Here is a 17036-nt window from a genome sequence, read left to right on the forward strand (position 1 = left end):
GAATACCACGCATCCTGCTCTCCCACACTTCCGCAATCGCGCGTGTCCACACGTACTTCTCTCCTAATTGCCCTCTTCGCTTTTTCCGCTCCCCAGGGCTGATAATTTTTGTGCCCGTGAAGCATGTCAGTCGTCAACAATGCTTAATAATAAAACTTTATCCTTTTTTTTTTAAGTAAAAATATAAATATTCAAAACTGCCCTTCATGCATGCATAATTGTTATATTATAATTATTTTTATTGACTTGAAGGCAATATTATAAAAATATTATTAATAAAATTTTGTTTTTATCAAATTATTTTATGTCTTGAAATAACAAAATAGCTCCAACATCACCTTATTTTTGTCAAATTTTTTATATTTTAAAATAATAAAATATTTTTAAAGTTGTCTTATAATTTAAAATGAATTAGTACTTGTTTAGAATTTGTGAGTATCTTGAATTTAATTTTAGGTTATTTTTACCTAAACATTTAAAAACTTATATGTTTTTGCCAATCACTAACTTACTTATTCATCAAATTTCTTTGGACAAAAAAAATGTACACATAATATTACACGAGCCTCTAAGCAATTATTTGAGAACAAAAATGATATTTAACTAATTGAACATCCATTTAAATGTCACATGGATTGCCTTTGTATATTTTTGTTAGAAAAAATTGGTTACTTGGCACATTAACGATAGGGTATAAATTAATCTTTTTTTTTTAAACATTGATGTGGTGTTTTAATCAAATATTGAGTTTAAGATTTCTGCATACCAGCGATTATTTCAGCAACAGAAGTAACCCTTAACCCTTAGCTACTCCCCCCCCCCCCTCTTTTTTGATTTGATTTCATTTAAGTAAATTATTATTATTTATTAGCACTGACTTCATAATTAAAAAGAAGAATTATATTGAAGTTCCACACAAAAAAATTAATTATCACAATGTCTATTAACAACTGATTAATAAATTTTACGGTAATTAATTTCTCTATATGAGACTTAATTGTAATTCTTCTTAGTTAAAATTTACATTATTGTAGCACGAGGCTAAAAGAGAAGAAAATCTCAAAGTTTGCTTTGTTTTGGTATTCAACAAGTTAAAAAATTATTTATAAATCACAAAATACAATTTTTTTTAAAAAAATTATGCATAGGTCTTGTGAAATAGATTCATTTACAAACAAATTTTGTAAAATTCAAAAATCATTGCCAAATCTTTTGGAATTTGAATGTAATTTAAAATTGATATGTAAAAATAATAATACCTCTATTAAAAATACTAAAATTATAATATTAAAATATTAAAGTGATAATTATAAATTATTGATGAATTAATTGTAAAGAATTAGTAGTAAACTTTGTCGGTAACACATGATAAGGGTTATAATTTTTAAATTTTATGAGATTTATTTATAAATAAATTTAAACTTATACATAATTTCCCCAATATTTTATTCAGTATCTCATTTGCTCATATTCTTCGGCTCCTTTTTGTTTTTGTTTTTTTCCAACAGCAGATTCTTCGCTTCAAATTCTCATTTATGTTGATATAATATAATAATATATTTGGAAAATGATATAAATTTATTTATAAAATATGTAAATGATAATGAGGTATCATAAAATATGATAATTCTTCTTAAATATCCTAAAACCTCTATGATATTAATTTCATTTGTGAAATTATTATAAAGCTGCCAATTTAAAATAAAAAAGGGCAGAGTGAAACTAATCATTTGTTATCTTATTTTAATTATTGCTATAAAAATATTATTTAAATAAAAGCAATCAATGATATTCACAAGACTTTGACTTCAATAATTAAAAATTTTATAGAGGGGAAGCTCTTATCCCATTTTAGCTAATAAAAATAGTTATCATTTAAATTAAAATAATAATTGTCCTCTTCTTATTTTATTTTAAAATAGATGTATTATAACCATTTCACAAATGAAATAAATATTAAAAAAGTATCAAGAGACTTAACAAGAATTATCATATTTTACAAGATTTTATTGTGATTTACATATTCTACAAAGATTTTTCTAATATCATTTTTCCTTATATATTTTTACGTTTCATACGGATCACACAGCAACATGACATCATCTTGACCCGCCAATCAATACTGACAATCTATTTCTTTAATAAAATTTTGGAGGTAAATTAAGAATTGGCCATTAACTTAATTTAAAAAAGAGTGGATTATCAATTTTATTTAACTATATAATGTTGGTTAAATTTTCTAAAACCCCTATTAAAATTTATTCACAAAGGATATTAATGATTAATATTGTAATTAAATGTAAAGTAATTAAATCAGAGTTTAAGACATATGTGGTAGCATGGAATCTAAAATAAATTGGTGCATTTGCAAAAGAAATAAGAAAACATCAATTTTCAATTAAAACTGCACGTGTGCCACGGATTGTCGCCTCTATGCCATACATCACTACTCATTACACGAGTTTAACAGCATTTTGTTGTCAAATGATAGTACTTGAGATGAACTTTCAATGCATCCTAAATCTCTATCCGACGTTCGATTGAGGTAGTCTAAGAGTCTACAAAGAGTTTTCTCCTAACTTTAACAAATGGCACTAATTTCATAATCAAATTATTTTTTCTATCAAAAGTTGGGCACCAATTACAAATCTCACTCCTTTTTCAATAAACACACAATTAGGGTTTCTAAACTATGACACAAGTGCCAAAAACTTCTACCAACTCCTAGATCAAATTAATAGACTATTATGGACTCGTGCCATACACCAAAATCAATCAAAAACATGTATATTGAAATTTCAATACTCAACTCCTTGATTACAAAAACACAAGTGGGAGTTAACTTCGCATAAATCATTATAATTTTCATCAATGTCGACCAATTACACATTACCTTACTTGAACCAGTACTTTAACCCTATCAAGCTTTACAACTCTATCACAAACCAATCCAAGGCGAGAAATACATTCAAACTATTAACACCACAGTGGAAGTAGTTAAAAGAATCATATGAGATTCTAGTTGGCAAATTAATAATGTTCAAATACACATAATTTAGACTAGGAGGCCTACAAGTAGGATTTATTCAAAATTCTATGCCTCCAGTCATTTTCCTCGATCATGATTGCATGAGTTAGGCCCTGTAACATTGAAAAATGAGGGGTGAGTGTAACTACTCAATAATCAAAGTTAATTTAACCTATACAATTGCATATCAATTAATTATAGATGCAAATAATAATAATCTTACAATCATCATGCATATATTTCAAATATAGTTTTAGCCACAAAAATAACAATCATGTGATCAAGCATGCAACACATATCATCAAATATATTTAAAAAAATGCACATTTTAAGGTCGCAATAATAACAACTATGTGTCCTTAATGAAAGACACACCAAACCACAATAATAGTAACCATGTGATCAAAACTATAAATGCATGATCAATTCTAACCTTATACCTCAGACATGAAATTGTTGGTTATTAAGTGGCTACGTCCACAACTTGGACTAACTTAGCCTTCTACTCTTGAGGAATTGCTGAGCTAGAGTAAACCCACTCACCTATGATCTATGATTTTCTCCAATACTAACAATCATGGAGCGTTATACTCTTAAGCTAGCTTCCTCTTGGATTGCCTCTTATGTTTAAATTGATTGATATGCATTGGCATAAGTTAGAAATACATTAGTTACTGAGTGATTGTACTCACTTCTCTCTCTCTTAAATATTATAGGAGCTAGCTAATTGAGTTAAGGATGAGGGAAACAACCTAAGGCATAGGATTACTATCCTATATGTAGGCCTCACTTTCATTTTAATTATTATGTGTATATATTGCATGATATTGCCAATTAGAGAACTACATGTTAATGGTTTACGTGCACTATTTGACTGTTGAATTAAATTATGCGTTTTAAAGGGTATCCATATTGATTGTGAAATTTAAAATAAGGCTAAAATACTAGTGTAAGTGAGGAGTAAGAAAAATGTGATTGTTATAGAATGATCATGATTAGTGTGAATTTGAGGCTTCCCTTCTATTTTTGTGATTAAGGGATTGAGCATTAAAAAATGTATTTGATGTGTTAAATTTGTAATGTAATGTATTACACAGGTCCATTATAGTCCATTGAATTTAGTCTAGGGTGTGAATTAGTCTTCTAGCATTTAGATTGAATTTTGAGCACCCAAGTTGTGTTTGAAGTGAAAAAAGGAGTGAGATGAGAGATAGATGTCCAATTTTTGACTAAGAGCTTATTTAATTGTGAAATTAATACCATTAACTAAAGCTAGAAGAAAGCTCTCCGTAGATACCTAAATCGCTTCAATTGAACATCAAATGAAGAAATGAGACTCATCAAAAGTTTTCCTTAGTTGCTATCATATGATAGCAACAATGCTATCAATAATGTATAATGAGTCACGGTGCATGACACAAAGACACACGTGTCGTGATGCATGTATTACAAACCGTGGTGCACCTTTATTTTTCTGTTTTCCAATTGAAATGCAATTGCTTGATATTCATTAGTATCCTGTGCTTTTGCACATGGTTTCTACTTTGATTTTTCATTTATGTAAGTATATTAGAGTATTTAGAAAATTTGAAAACTTGGGGTCCCATCATTGTAAAGTTTACAAACTTAGTAACCATATGGTTTAGCCCTTTATTACCTTAATTTTGGAATTAATTGAAAATTAATAAGGGAGGCCTTACACTACTGACTTTTTACTATAATTGTGATGTTGCTTGATCATACTTAATAGTTCATGATGCTGCACGTGGTTGGTTTCTAAGCAAGGATGCTTTTGGTGAATCCCAATTCCATAATTAGGATGAATAGTGAAATGGGGTGTGAAAGAAATCAGTGATTTCTTGATGATGCTCTTAAGGGAAGCCACGAAGAAGACCTTGGAGTTTTAGATGTTGATGGTCGTGAAGGGATCTATTATTTACATGTTCCCCTACACTAGAAACGTATGTCACATCTTTATCGAAAGTGGAAGCTTTGGAAAGAGGATGGGGGAAGAAGAGAAGGAATAAAACCAACGATGGGAAATATGATCATTACAATGTTTGCAAACAAGGTCGTTGGGCCTATAATGGAATATCAGATTCAATTGGGCCCCATATGTGAATTTGTTACTCTTGAGGGCCTTCTTGCAATTCTCCCAAGAAAATCCTCAAAATAGATCTTACCCAAAAAAATAAAGACAACGTAAAGGAAGGAAGAAAAAAGGAGATGCAGCAATGGAATATCAAATTTGAAAGGAAATACCTGAGACCGAGGATGCCAGCTAATTTTTTTGTGAATCTCAAACAACTCTAGGTCTGGGGAATAAAATCCACGTAACAAATGGCCCATGCCCCATATAGAATATAGAAAATGACTTTTGAGGTCTCTCTCACGCGCTCATTGTACAGCAGGCGGCGTAAGAACAGGCGACTCTACCAAATCTAAGCGATTACTGAGAGGGAACAAGTACATTGTATATTACATTACAGTCCAGGCTCTAACAAGGATTTTTTTAAAAAACACAAATAGAAAACAAAAATAAAGGGAGAATGACGTATAAATCCCTCCCAAATAAATAATAATAATTTTATCCCACAAAATGCAACCATGACAGTGATTCTAAAGGACTTCTTTGATATTAATTTATGTATGAAATTACATTAGCACTCTTATATAATTAATTTTTTATGGTTTATAAGTTTAATATAAGTATTTACAAGTTTAATTTTATTAATAACTAAAATAATTTAATAAATTATAATTTTCTATGGTAATTTTTTTCAATCAATAAAGTCTAACTAATTTTATATAGTTCATAAGTTTAATTTAAATATTTACAAATTTGATTTCACTAATAATTAAAATAATTTTAAAAATTATAACTTTCTATTAATATAGCCTAACTAATTTTATATAGTTTATAAATTTGATATAAATATTTTCATCAATAATTAAAATAATTTAAAAACAACTTTTTAAATCATAAAAGTATGCTAAAATAATTTTACACAGATTTAATTTTAAAGAAGTATTTGAAGATCTCTCTATCATCATGGCATATAGTCGAGAGATTAACATGTCATTCTCCCAAAAAAATACGGTTTGTTTGATGACAATGACGAGGTTTGTTAGGCACGAACTACGAATGAATCTCTGTCTCAGATCGTGTTTGCCCTCAGTCCCCCTAGTGGTGCTGGTGGGGTTCCATTTCCTAGCAACCGTTCTCAATTTCTCATCTTTACCCCCCCCCCCTCTACTTTCTAATCCCAAAATTTCATTTTATTCGCACTCTCCCAAAACAACATGCTAAGAATATATTGATTTTATGTCCAAAAAAAAAAAGAATATATTGATTTTGCCCAGAATTATAGCATTATAGTCCATAATTAAAAGGGTGAGTTTTTCTCCCTCTTGGAGTCGTATTATTCATTTGGATTTGTCAGGTTAAAGGAAGTCCACACAGCTAGAATACGAGAGATACAGGAGAAGATACTTTCCCCCTCTTCCCCCTTCTTTTTGTCAATGTAAAGTAATATTCACGTCTCTGACTTGCAACACCAATGCTCATATTTCCCTTCTTCTTACATATTGTCCCCCACAAAACCTTCTTTTGATCTCCATTGTTCTATTCTGCCTGTCGCATTCTCCATCTCAATTTTCTTCCCCCCCCCCCCCCCCCGAAATACTTCTTCACAAAATAGTAACTCTTTCATTGGGTGTTCTCTCACTGTGTCTTGTTTTGTTCTGTTTTCGAATTTTTTATTCGTTAGCAGGGGCCTTGACAGTGAAACAAGTCTGCTTTTTGTCTGCTTCTCCCCGTGCTATTTTTCTCCCTCAATTCTCCAAATTCCCCTTCAGTTTTCACGCGCCTCTCTTCGCTCTTCCCTGAATTTTTACTCTTGGGCTTCTCCGGCAATGTATATCTATCGCACTCATCTGGTTTTAATCTAAGCATTGTTCTCGGCGTATAGTGAACCGCCTCTGATGTGTCGTACTGATTCTCTGATCAATCAAGGTACGAGTCCATCTTAACTTTGATTCTCGCTTGTCTGCAACTTCTGTCTATTCCTCAGTACTTTTGTCTATTCTTTGTTCTGGCTGCAGAAGGTATACCATCTGTTTGACAAAACGCCGAAACCAAAGCTTGGAAAGTAAATTGAAGTTCCTCTTTAAAAAATGAGGGATTTCCCTTCTTGTTTTGGTGAAAACGGGGTCCAAGTTGCCGATTCTTCGTCGTCCAACACCGGTAAAACTGGCCAGAATCTGGTTACTTGTGTTTATCAATGCCGAATACGGGGCCGGTCTTGCCTGATTACTATCACATGGAGCAAGAATTTGATGGGGCAGGGCCTCAGCGTTGGAATCGATGATTCTTCAAATCAATGCCTCTGTAAGGTTGAAATCAAACCATGGCTATTCTCGAAGAGAAGAGGCTGTAAGAGTCTAGAAGCTTATGCCTGCAAAATTGATGTATACTGGGACCTCTCGTCGGCTAAATTTTCGACGGGTCCTGAACCACTGGAGAAATTTTATGTAGGAGTAGTTGTGGATCGACAAATGGTTCTCCTTCTCGGTGATATGATGAAAGAAGCTTTCAAGAAGACCAATGCCATACCATTGCCTTCAAATGCAATTTGTGTAGCCAAAAGAGAACACATTTTTGGCAAGAAAGTGTTTGGTACCAAGGCGTTATTCTGTGACAACGGTCAAGTTCACGATCTGGTGATCGAATGTGACACTATCAGTGTGAGTGATCCGCGTCTTATAATTCGTATAGACGGCAAAGCTGTGTTGCAGGTCAAGCGACTGAGATGGAAGTTTCGTGGAAACCATACTATTTTGGTAGATGGTGCTGCGGTTGAAGTTTTATGGGATGTCCACAGTTGGCTATTCGGTTCGTCTCTCGGAAATGCTGTGTTTATGTTCAGAACATGCCTTTCTGCGGATAAATTGTGCGCTGGCCAACCCGTTTCTGATGCAAATCTGTTGCAATGGTCTTTCTCTCAGAGATTTTCAGAGACCAAATTGCAGAGTGTAGATTTCTCCCTCGTTTTGTTTGCCTGGAAGAACGACTAGAGATGCGGGATTCCATCATCCATTCATTACTAACAACCATTCAGTGAGTTGCGATTTATTAGCAATGTGTTTGAATTATACTTTGTTTAAACCGAATCAGTTATCTGAGCTTAGTTGAACAGATCCGAAGCATTTTTTTTTTTCAATCGGCTGTAAATTCTTCTTTAAGTGTTAATTTAATGATCATTATCAGACCAGTTATGCGGCGCGGAGTCCTTTGGTTTATATTTGCTGCCTCAGCCGGATATTTCCATTTTTTTTCATTGAGAACTTATATTATCAATAATATGAGGCTGCTACGACAAACTTGCATTGAAAAGTTTCTGGCTCACCTGATGAGATACTGTCAGCTCATGTTAACACCTCTGATGCAAGTCAAGACAACCTATATCAGAAGATATTTTCTGATCTCTGATAAAGTTTCATGTATGCTGTATGATTCTGTGATCCAAATTATGCAAACAGTTACTGCTTACTACCAGTGATAATAGTATTTTTCAAGACTATGCAGCTGCTACTTCAGTTGCAAACCCTGTGAGGAAGAATCCTTGACTATGTTGACTCGTTAGAAATTGCGAAGCATTTCCATTTAGTATACTGGGGTGTTCTTTTTGCAGTATATTTATGTAGCAATTTCCTCTAATAGCGCAGACACTTGCCTCTAATGTATAATGCATTGCATACTATGATTTGTTGGTAGAATCAATTGATAGAATTGTAGATTGTGGGGAGAAGATATAGTCATGCTTCACGAATTAGTTCTGCCGTGCATGTTAAAAATATAACCCCGATTTGCTATGTTTTCAGTTTTTCACTACCGTCATGAGTCTCAAGCACGAGCTATAACAGCCAAAAAACGGGTGGCTGCTGAGAACTCCCTGTCAAGGATTTCTGTCGTCTAAAACTGCATGTGTTCCCTGTTAACTTCCCCGATCATTATGAAGTCAAGTTCAAATCCATGGCCCGTGGCAAGTATGCTTTTGATGTCTTGACATTTTCATTGAAGTTAAGTTCAGTCCATGTCCTTAATCTTAGTTGGGCAATCAGTTAGTAAGCTTGAGGGGATTTTGTGATGGCGAGAGTTTGAATCCACTGAAAAAGTCACCAATCCCCGACGAAACGAGGAAGATGCTTGTGCAAAGCAGAAACGTGATGTCACGGCATTCTGATGGTGCCAGTTGCGTCTGAGAGCAAATGCAGTTTGTTGGGGAAGGGAAGAGCACATGAACAGTGAGAAAGAGTGTAGGGGAACTGAGAGGAATGCAAGAGAGGTAGGGAAGGCATTTAAGGATACGATGATGACCTTCGATCTGTGTTTCTGAATGATACCAAGCCAATCTTGTCAAGATTGAAAGCGTTAAAAAATGCGATGCCATTTTGCATTAATGCCCCCTCGGGTCCCTAGCGTTTCCGACAATTCCCCGCTTCCAGCAGCAATGAAAAGGATGAAACAAATCGCATTCACTTGTTAGTAGACGTCCACTGTCAGTCCTCTCTGCCTCTCGAGATTCTTTCCGTCCATTGCCAATCATCCCCGGCTCAAATTTAACCCCAACCTTGTCATCTAATTCAATCTACAGCTGTTTTTCCAGGCCCAGGCTCCTACACGTTGCTAGCCACTGTCCTCCACTCTGACACCTTACAATTATGACATGACCCCATAACTCTGCACTGCCCTTCATTCCTAAAACAAGCGCAAACATGACCATGTGCCATGATAAAAGGCCCCTTCATGTTTTTAGGATTCTAGAAATGCTTTTGGATGGATAAATTTAAATTTAAAATTTAAAATCTTTTACCTAGATGATATAAAATTTTCAAATTATAGTACTTTAAAAATTTCAACTGAACAAGATTGAGTTTAATCCATTAGCATGTGCTTGACTGAGTGACAAGCCAAGAGGGACAGGGTGAGAAATCGTTCTGGTCAGACACACACAGAATATTTAGGGTTAACATTTGAAATAATTAAGTCAGTGATTACACAATTTACTTGAAATTTAAATTAAATTCAAATCCATAAATTTTTATCAACCTGAATCATGAATTTACTTCTCAATCCAAACACAGTTGCCCTGCGGCGTTTTCAAATTTATCCAGGTAACCAAGAAGAAAGGATGTATCTCCAGCATGAAAGGATGAGGGGATAAAGGATGTTGGGGCTTGGGAATTGAGATATAATCATAAACGAATAATCCGCCACAAAAGGAACAAGAGTGGGCTTGAAGTGAACATTAAGCGAGATAATTCATCCCATTAGGACCCTCTCATTCATGACTCGCATACAATTTAAGGGCCAGTATTCTTTGCCAAACATTATTCTCAACAAAAAAACATGGGCGCAAAACAGTTGAAAGATATAGAAGTAAATCATATCGGACCCAACATCTTTCGACGAAGCCCCACATTTTAAGTATCATTAAGAACCGAAATTTTTTTCATTTTAACATGGACAAGCCTAATGACAGGTACTTTGCAAATATGAGTTGATCTGGCCGCTAATAATCACTGTCAATGTCAAAAAGTGGGCCAAAGCACAAGAGCTTTCAAGAAAAAGGCTTGCATCAGGAAGACAACGTTAGACTCTTCAAGACGGTTGTAACCTGAGGAAGCTTGTCAGGAGCTCTCTGCTTATAATCCTTCTCCAACGCTTTCGCCGCTAGAGATTGTACTTGTGACTTATCCTTCTCTTCCTTGCTCTTCCCTTTTGTAAGCTGAGCAATAGCAGAAGTACTCTGGAAAACAAGAGCACACTAAAAGATTCAGCCATAGAAATAAAAAGGCTTCGAAGAGAAAATCAGAAATCCCAAGTTCCTACCTAGATTTCAGTAAACTATCACATGTTGGCCATAGGATCCTAGATGTCAGACAACATCCAGAATGATTATGTTCAGCATCATATGGTATTCAAGATGTTTAAGGTCATCTAAGATATATGACGGCATAGAATAACACTATTTTGATTAGTATCTCCTGCTTAAAAAATCAGGAGAATCTCACATCAAACCAGCTTCTAGCATTGCTAACTCCTATAAAATATCTAATTATCCTTTCTTGACAACTTTCAATTGCCTCACCCAATATAATTATCTGAAAATATCATGTAGTGTCATTGCCTTGCTGTCTAAGATACATTTGAGACAGTAGTTAACCAAACAGCTTTATATCTTGGTGGGAATTCACTAGTGATCAAAGAAAACCTGAATTCTATCAATGACAAATTGAATGGCGACTTTCATCATAACTAGAAAAATTGGGATGCTCAAGGAAAGAAAAAGAAGAAAGGGAACTGGAGCTCACCAAGCAAATACCAAAAAGTGCCCTGGTATTCTTGCCTCCAGTCAAGTCTACAGCAGATGCATAGTATTTCTTGGCAGTCTGGAGGTTTTCCAACCCACCAAGCGTATAAAGTACCTACCAATACCATAGGTCAAGATTATGCTGTAGTTTAATAATCAAGTTGGACTGTTGATCCCATTCGTTTTCAGGATGCACAATACCCTTTTCTTAAAAAAAGAGAAGGAGAAAGAAAGGGAGTAGAATTTAATCAACATAAAATAAAGATTATTCGTGAAAAAATTGCTCACATCAGCATAGGCTAAGTGGAAGAGTGGAACAGTAGGTTGGGATATGATCAATTCTTCATAGCAAAATGCTGCTTGTTTATACCTGACAACAATAAGGCAAAAATTAGAACATAAATCCTTGAAGGCGCATGGAATACTCCTTCAAGCTTAAGGCCCCTTTTTGAGTAACTAGAAAATAAATCCTACATTTGCAGGGAGACGTATAATTCTGCAAGTTCTCTCCATGCATCATGATCTGCCATGAATCTGTTCAAATAAGAGAAGAATTCAGGTCATCTTTTCTAGGATGTAAATTGGGGGGGAAAAAAACTCCCATTTACACTCAATTTTGGTATTAAAAAAAGCATCTCTCTCACATTTCTAGATATTTATTAAGCCATTCAATAGCCCCAGAAATGTTGCCCTGTGCCTTTGCCATAGCCACCCTCCTTTTATGGATGATCTGTGATCAAAAGGGAAAAAAAAAAAAAAGCTTAGGCTTTCTTTACCTAAACGTGTTTAAGGATAAAAGTGAAAATATTCATACATCAAAACAATAACATGATGTCACTTTTTAAAGGTCTTATTATCACACACAGAATAATCAGAAACTAACTGGCTGATCACTTTTGTTTTGTATGTTTTTTAGTTACTTGATCGAGAGGATTGTCCTCTAAAAAGCTTGTGTAGGCCTTTTCCGCCTCATCCCATGATCCTTTTGCTTCAAGCAGCATTGCCTCCAGCCTGCCTGCACTTTGTCCGAAAGTAAGAAGCCACCAAAAGTCATTCTATTTTAGAGGTAAGATATACCAGCACATTACTAGAAAACTTAAATGGACAACTTTCAACCTTTTTAAGTAAATGATTTGAAGAAGGAAATGCAAGTCATACAGTTACAACATGCACATGTTCCTAGAGATTAAAGAGAAAGTCTAGATGCCCAGTGTAGGTTTACATAATTCACTTCATGCACAGGTGGCAGGAGTCAGTTGTTGCAGTGCAGAATTTTAGGTGGGACAAGTTTGAGTCACATGCAGCCATCTAAGACAGCACAAACTAATGCACTGTACGTGATGTGGATATATTATACTCCATCTATTTCAAATTATAGGACACTTTTAAGGAGTTTTTCTATCCCAAAATATAAAACACTTTGGGTAAATTAATGTTTCATTAAATGTATCAATTCCGATAATACCTTTTCTCTCTCTATAATTAATTTCCGTCCCTTCTCTTTTCAATATTTTAAATGATGGGTGTTTTTGAAAGTTTATATTTTTGTTTTGGAAAGATAAAGTTGTTAGGTACATTTAATAAGGTTTATTAGTATGTGAAATTTTGTCTAAAAATGTCTTATAATTTGGGACAGAGGGAGTAAATCATAAAACTATGATGTTGCTCCAGCAATATGGAGTTTTAGCCTACTGGTTGCCCACTGGTAGAATTACAGGAAGTATAGGTAAATTGCTGAATGATTAGTACGTATCATTTGACCTCAAGCAACATCCAATTAAGGGTCATATTTTTTTTGCTTTGACATAAGTGGATCCATCTGCGTTCAGGTGGTTCGCATAAATGTTTTCCCATTAAATTACTCATCAGTATAAAATATAAAATCAACAAAAAATTGCACTATTCATAAGTTATGAACAATGCTTCTCTCAGGCTTCGTGCCATTTCTTTATATTCTTTCAATCTATTTTAACATATTTCTTTGGCTCAATGCAACCGTTTTGTATTTCTTCAATCCTTTTCTACTCAATTTAGTAGGATCTAAATGTTTTAAAACTAAATACAGTCTTCCAGAATGTGTCAAAGTACTATATATTCTGTGCATCAAACAGGAAAAGATATCTACTTAGCCACATATACCTGGTGGCAGTGAATGTAAGGATTGTACAGGTAGCATTATTTATTTTAAGTCTCTCTTTTTCATACAAAGCCAGACACAGAAAGATGCATCATTAACATAGATAACTCCAACTTACCAACCCGTTTACTCTCAGGGAATCTCTTCTGGAGAACTTTTATACAGTCCTGAAAAAGGAGTTACTCTTTGTCAACACTTAAAGGCATAACATTTCAAACATGGTTCCTCATCATATGCATGGAAAACCAATGCAGAAGAATTAGTAATCCAGAGCAACCAGACCAAAAAAAAAAAGAGAACAGAGTAAACACTCAACGTCAATCCGCTTTGCAGGTTCAGAAATTGTACCATTGCAACAATTATAACAGTATACTTAAAAGCAAACTTATAGAAGAATCACAATACATTAACATAAAAGGCCTCGACCAAGATTGTAATTCCTTGTAGAATTCATAAGAACCATCTCACACACCAGCAGAACTCCAGCATAGAAATGAAAAGAGGGCGCAACTGGAATCAGACAAGAAACAAGATTTCTAGAATTCATCCTTGCATAAGATTCCTAAACTAGCATTATACAATGAGCAAATTTGTACCAAAACATACATCTAAACATAAAAGGCCAGGATTTGACAATTTATTGAAAATATTATGACTTGCAAAAATACCAAATCAAATTTAAACAACAAAAAAGCCTTCACTACCTTGGCAACATCAAGATGTTGGCAATCCATAGCTGCAACTGCAACCTGCTCATACAAAGTCCATTCTGCATCAAGGAGCAATTATTTATTTGTCAAAAGTTACATCTGATAAAATGAGGGTTATGAGTGAAGGAATCATTAAATTAATCTACCATCAGAAAATGCAATATGTGGCTCTACAAATTGTCATGATCAATGCAATGAAAAGAGTTTTGAGATAGCTCTAGTATATGTGAAGTTGGTTCACTTCTCAATAATGCTCATGCAACTATTGGGAGAGTGATATCACTGAATCAGATGATTCAGTTTCTCTCCACAAAAAAGTCATGAGATGACAAAATAGTGAAACTGCCGAAGCATTAAAAAAACAATAAAATTCTTGAATGCTCTTAAGTAACTCATCATTATTATCCCAGCCATAGAAACCAATTTGGCACGAATCTTAATGCTGTAGGAAATTCCCAATTTTTCCCTTTGACTATTTTGATAACCGACTGAAAAAACAATTACCCAATAGGCAGTATACAACTCTTTCCACACAAGACATAACTAGTTTAAGAAAAATTATTGAATAGAAATGTCCTTTTAGCAAGACTCCTCGGAGATATCCCATTTTATTTGCAATAACTTCCAAAACACTAGTTTTCCTCTCCTGGAATTAATAGCAAAACAAAGGCCAGAAACTCAATTTCTACATTTCAACAGAGAAAATCAGAAATACAAGGTGATTATATAAAAACGATACCCCAACACATAATCAACCCACTTCAGAATGACAATTAAACCAATAACAAAGTAGGTCTGTGAGACCCTAAATCACACAGACCCGGATCGGAAAAGCGGTAAAACCAGATACACTGACCATCTGGGCCTAGACCAGATCGCTTTTTGGGGTCGTTCAATATGGACAAGCCATGCTTCAACACTTTTTCAGAACGCCGAAGCTTGAGTTTCCTGACGAGGCACAGGTACTCCCAGGCTCCTCCGCCTTCATTATCGACCTGGTTTTCGAGCCTGTTCAACTGAGTATCCTCTGTTTTGGTGACCATCTTGACCAGATCAAACAGTATAATTCGGTCTCTCCCGTCCTCGGTCTGTGGCAGTGGTCAGGTTTCGGATCTTTCGATTGACTCTATAGGGCATAAACGCAGTTGCCTTTTCGCTAGAGCGAGCGAGGGACCACGCGACAAGAACAAAAGAGGGGCACAGGTAAAATGCCTAATCCTAACGATTCAACATAAAGCAGGAGGCAGAGATCGCATTATCCCGGCCCGTGGTTGACATCTACAAATAAAAAAGCTCAATATTTACAGCCCATTTACCATGCAGAACCTTGAGTTCATTTGTTTCTCAGATGCATTCATTTTGGGAAAAATTAAGTACCCGACGGTGCCTTGTTGGAAGATGCATGTAAATAATTAAAAAAAAAGGGTACATTTGATATGATTGTTTTCAATTAAGCATGAGACAATTTTTTTAAGGGGAACCATTTTGCTAGCACTTGTAATTTCTCTCATTTTTAAATTTCATTTAGTTTGAGGGAGGGGGAACGGTGAATTCCCTCAATTTAGGAGGGAGGTTTTTGAGGGTAGTGAAAAAAAAATTTTACCCTCTACTTTACAAACAAGGAGAAGGGAAATTTAAAAAAAAAAATTCCCTCCCTTCCAACCAAATATTACCTAAAGTTTTTTTTTTTTAAACTCATTGACCCCCACACATTTTAAAATTGGTAGGGGGACTTATAAAGTATCCACCAATGTTGTCAACTTCAAAGAAAAACTTCCAATGTTGAAAATGCGTGAGTGTTTTTGAAGGTTGCACATCCTCTATTTTCTTTGCAGTACGAATTGAAGATCATGCCATGACTTAGGGCTTCCAATGCTTTATTTGTTACATTAAGCAATGACTTTGATCAATCTCATTGTTGCCATTCGATTCTCAAATTCAAATATAGGTTTGAAAGCATTCTATGTTTCTGTTCTACTCTCTCCTGCATGGTTGTGCATGTCTTCTTCTACATGTGTGTTCATGCATCTTTATGGGTGTTTTTATTCTTATGTGTTTATTCTGCTGCATTTTCTTCTTTCTATTACCTCATGATGTTTCTAAGTTTATATATTTGTTGCATTTAAGTTATAACATGGAACAATATAATGCATCTAAAACAGGGAGTTGGGATGAGAGTTTACATGATGTTGGAAAATAGTGGTGAGGCAGAATTGAAGAATGAGTATTTTCAAAGTTTTATTGATGTTGATGTTGTTGATAATGTTGGACAAGGTAGTAATAGTTGTTTTAATGTCTCCGAAAACTAACTTTGAGTGTTCAAAGATTGTTCCTATGTCTTAGCAATGTGTAAAGAACATTGGAGATATAATGTTTGTTTTAGAAAATAATGAATTGTATGAAGAACATGTATGAAATGAGGAAGAAAATAAAATATTGAAAAGGAACTTAAAGTATAATCATGCTAAGATGTTTAAAAATTTTGAATTTAAGTCGAGAATGGAGTCTACCTCAACTTCACAATTTAAGGATGCCATGAGGGAGTATTGCCTCATCCATGGATATGATATTCAATTTTTTTAGAAATGAAAGGCATAGATGTCGGATTATATCTAAGAAGAAACGTGGTTGTTGGTCTTTGCTAGCAAAGTTGGTGACTCCTTAACATATCAATTGAAAACATATAACCTAAATCATAATTGTGGAATAACATTTGCTTCAAAGTTAGCTTCATCAAAGTGGGTTGCAAAAAATACAGTACTTAATGTGCAAATGAATAGAAATAT

The 17036-nt window shown here is 34.4% G+C and overlaps 2 protein-coding genes across 5 annotated transcripts; one reads left to right on the plus strand and one right to left on the minus strand.

Annotated features, from left to right (window-relative positions):
- Window positions 1-6727: 6727 nt before the first annotated feature.
- Window positions 6728-9797, plus strand: LOC129304928 (uncharacterized). 3 transcript variants are annotated; one of them, XM_054944775.1, is made up of 3 exons: window positions 6728-7043; window positions 7133-8147; window positions 8912-9797. In XM_054944775.1, the coding sequence occupies exon 2, from the start codon at window positions 7205-7207 to the stop codon at window positions 8102-8104; it is 900 nt and encodes a 299-aa protein (XP_054800750.1). In that variant the 5' UTR covers window positions 6728-7043; window positions 7133-7204; the 3' UTR covers window positions 8105-8147; window positions 8912-9797. The 3 variants fall into 3 exon arrangements, with proteins under 3 accessions (XP_054800750.1, XP_054800751.1, XP_054800749.1); XM_054944776.1 differs by lacking the exon at window positions 8912-9797 and adding an exon at window positions 8298-8410; XM_054944774.1 differs by lacking the exon at window positions 8912-9797 and having other exon boundaries at window positions 7133-8410.
- A 535-nt stretch (window positions 9798-10332) lies between these two features.
- LOC129306413 (uncharacterized) lies at window positions 10333-15521 on the minus strand. 2 transcript variants are annotated; one of them, XM_054947018.1, is made up of 9 exons: window positions 15071-15521; window positions 14245-14309; window positions 13659-13707; window positions 12324-12418; window positions 12048-12133; window positions 11878-11937; window positions 11692-11773; window positions 11405-11518; window positions 10333-10839 (listed from the first exon to the last, which is right to left on the minus strand). In XM_054947018.1, the coding sequence occupies exons 1-9, from the start codon at window positions 15291-15293 to the stop codon at window positions 10669-10671; spliced, it is 945 nt and encodes a 314-aa protein (XP_054802993.1). In that variant the 5' UTR covers window positions 15294-15521; the 3' UTR covers window positions 10333-10668. The 2 variants fall into 2 exon arrangements, with proteins under 2 accessions (XP_054802993.1, XP_054802994.1); XM_054947019.1 differs by having other exon boundaries at window positions 15107-15517.
- Between the last annotated feature and the right edge of the window lie 1515 nt (window positions 15522-17036).

The sequence above is a fragment of the Prosopis cineraria genome, unplaced genomic scaffold (assembly GCF_029017545.1).
Source record: "Prosopis cineraria cultivar Desert tree isolate PC_DT_omini unplaced genomic scaffold, ASM2901754v1 PC3, whole genome shotgun sequence".
Taxonomy (NCBI): Eukaryota; Viridiplantae; Streptophyta; class Magnoliopsida; order Fabales; family Fabaceae; genus Prosopis; species Prosopis cineraria.

What these genes read in the sequence shown, in the direction of transcription:
- LOC129304928 (XM_054944775.1), top strand. Translation starts at nt 7,205, where the DNA reads ATGAGGGATTTCCCTTCTTGTTTTGGTGAAAACGGGGTCCAAGTTGCC.
- LOC129306413 (XM_054947018.1), bottom strand. Translation starts at nt 15,293, where the DNA reads ATGGTCACCAAAACAGAGGATACTCAGTTGAACAGGCTCGAAAACCAG. An exon ending in TCCACTTAGCCTATGCTGAT is followed by an intron (nt 11,519 to 11,691) that starts GTGAGCAATTTT and finishes TGGTATTGGTAG; the next exon opens with GTACTTTATACGCTTGGTGG. An exon ending in CACTTTTTGGTATTTGCTTG is followed by an intron (nt 10,840 to 11,404) that starts GTGAGCTCCAGT and finishes CTTGTTTTCCAG; the next exon opens with AGTACTTCTGCTATTGCTCA.